Source organism: Lipotes vexillifer, unplaced genomic scaffold (assembly GCF_000442215.2).
Source record: "Lipotes vexillifer unplaced genomic scaffold, Lipotes_vexillifer_v1.1 scaffold365, whole genome shotgun sequence".
In the NCBI taxonomy this organism is placed as follows: Eukaryota; Metazoa; Chordata; class Mammalia; order Artiodactyla; family Lipotidae; genus Lipotes; species Lipotes vexillifer.
Genome location: NW_006781263.1, coordinates 2,258,475 through 2,260,201, shown reverse-complemented (window position 1 = coordinate 2,260,201; position 1,727 = coordinate 2,258,475). Strand labels below are relative to the sequence as shown.

The following is a 1,727-nucleotide window of genomic DNA, read 5'->3' as shown; positions in this document are numbered from 1 at the left end:
TAGAAGACACTTTCTGGATTTTTCTGACCCCCATCCCTTTGCAAGCCAGAAGCCAGATTGCACCTTTGTACCCGGAAGCAGTTTGTCGTTTAAATTAACAAATGTGCTGACCCCTGAATACCAAAAAACAGTGCTGATGCATCTACCATATGCCAGATTCCCTCCTGTTGGGTGTGGAGGGGTAGGAGGGGGCACCTCCAGGGCACGCATGGTTTTCTAACTACAGAAAACACAGTGGCCCCAGTGCCCCTACTCCTACCCCAGTCTTCTTTGGGGTGACAGCAAAGAGAAGCCCAGCCACTGGGCACTGAGAAAACATCCAAACAAGAATATTTCCAGATAATATCCTTGGGGGGCGGGGGAGAAGGGACAGCTCACCGAGGTTTGGTTTGGGTTCATGGTTACAAAAATATGAAATAAAAACTGTGGCTTCTCCATTTCCCAGGTTGGAGCCCCTCGGTGAGGCCTGGGGCCCCCGGAGGGGTGGAGGCTAAAGAGAGGAGGGCCTGCCCTGGAGACTGGTCTGGTGCTCTCGGCAAGGGGGTGAGGGTCCGGGCAGTGCCAATAAGGAGAGGCAGAGTCGTGACTTGTAAAGGCCAAGGAGAGAAGACGGCGGACCCGGCTGGACCACAGGAAAGGGAGCCCACGTAGACGGGGAGTCGGAGGGAGGAAAGGAAGCGAAATAGAGAGGAAAATGAAGAGCGTGAAGGTGGGGAAGGAAAGGAGGCTCAGGAGGAAGGAGGGACGAAAGGGAGGAAGAAGGGAAGCGAGGCAGAGCGGGAAAGAGGGAGAGAGGGGAAGGGAGAGAAAGGGAGGGAGGGGCGGTGCCAAACAGCCCGGGGAGGAGTAGGAAAAGACGCTGGAGGCCCGCTGGACGAGGGAGGTCACGTCAGAGCAAAGGTCGCGGCGACGAGGATGCAACAGTCTGAAGCCAAAGTTCAGAGAAGCCGAAAACCCCGGCCGATGGAGGAAGCGCGGCTGCCGGGCGCGGGGCCGGGCGAGGCCGGGGCTGATGAGCACTTCGGCCGCGGCGAGTCCTCGGGTCCGCGCCCCACTGCGCCCGCCGCTCCGCCGCCGCCGCCTCCGGGCTCGGGCTTGGGCTCGGCTCACGGACGCGCGGCCCTAGGAGGTCGAGGCCGGGACGGGCAGTCCGTGTAAGCCCCCGAGGCCGTCGGGGGCCTTGCCGCCGGGGCTGGGCGGCTTCCGGTCGGCCACTGCGGGAGGAAGCACACGGCGTGGGGTCACTGCCGGGAGCGGCGCCGAGCGGGAGGCCCGGGGACCGCGATGCCCGGGAACACGGCAGACAGCGCAGGGTCCCGGGGAGAAGGGGCGGCGCGCGCTCCACATCTGGGGGTTGCAAGGAGGCAGCCAGACCGCGCTCCCCGGAGCCCTCGGCACCCACCCTTCGCGGCCCCGCGGAAGCCGCTCGCCCTCCCCGCCTGGGTCGCGGGTCTCCGCGCAAGGCCCGCCTGCAGACGCCCCGCGCCGCTCAGTAAAGCGGGCGCCGGGCGCAGGGAGGCGCTGCCGAGCCAGGCGGCCACGGGCGGGGCGGTGGTCCGAGCCCAGACCGGGGAGGGAGCGGGGAGCTGAGATCCGCGCACCCCGCCGCCCAAGCCCCCACCCACGCCAGACCCAGCTGGCGCACCGGCCCAAGAGGCTGCCAGCGCGTCAGGTCACGGTCCTCAAAGCAGCTCAGGGCCCGCGATGGGCCGGGGATTGGGGGGGGG

At 65.9% G+C, this 1,727-nt stretch overlaps 1 protein-coding gene across 1 annotated transcript in view; it reads right to left on the bottom strand.

The window, feature by feature from the left end:
* Positions 1 to 1,122: 1,122 nt before the first annotated feature.
* The window catches only part of PAX1 (paired box 1), an 8,727-nt gene continuing 8,122 nt past the window's right edge, over positions 1,123 to 1,727 (bottom strand). Inside the window, exon 5 of the mRNA XM_007454535.1 lies at positions 1,123 to 1,214. Within this exon, the coding sequence (XP_007454597.1) occupies positions 1,123 to 1,214 (92 nt within the window). The remainder of the gene's footprint in view (positions 1,215 to 1,727) is intronic.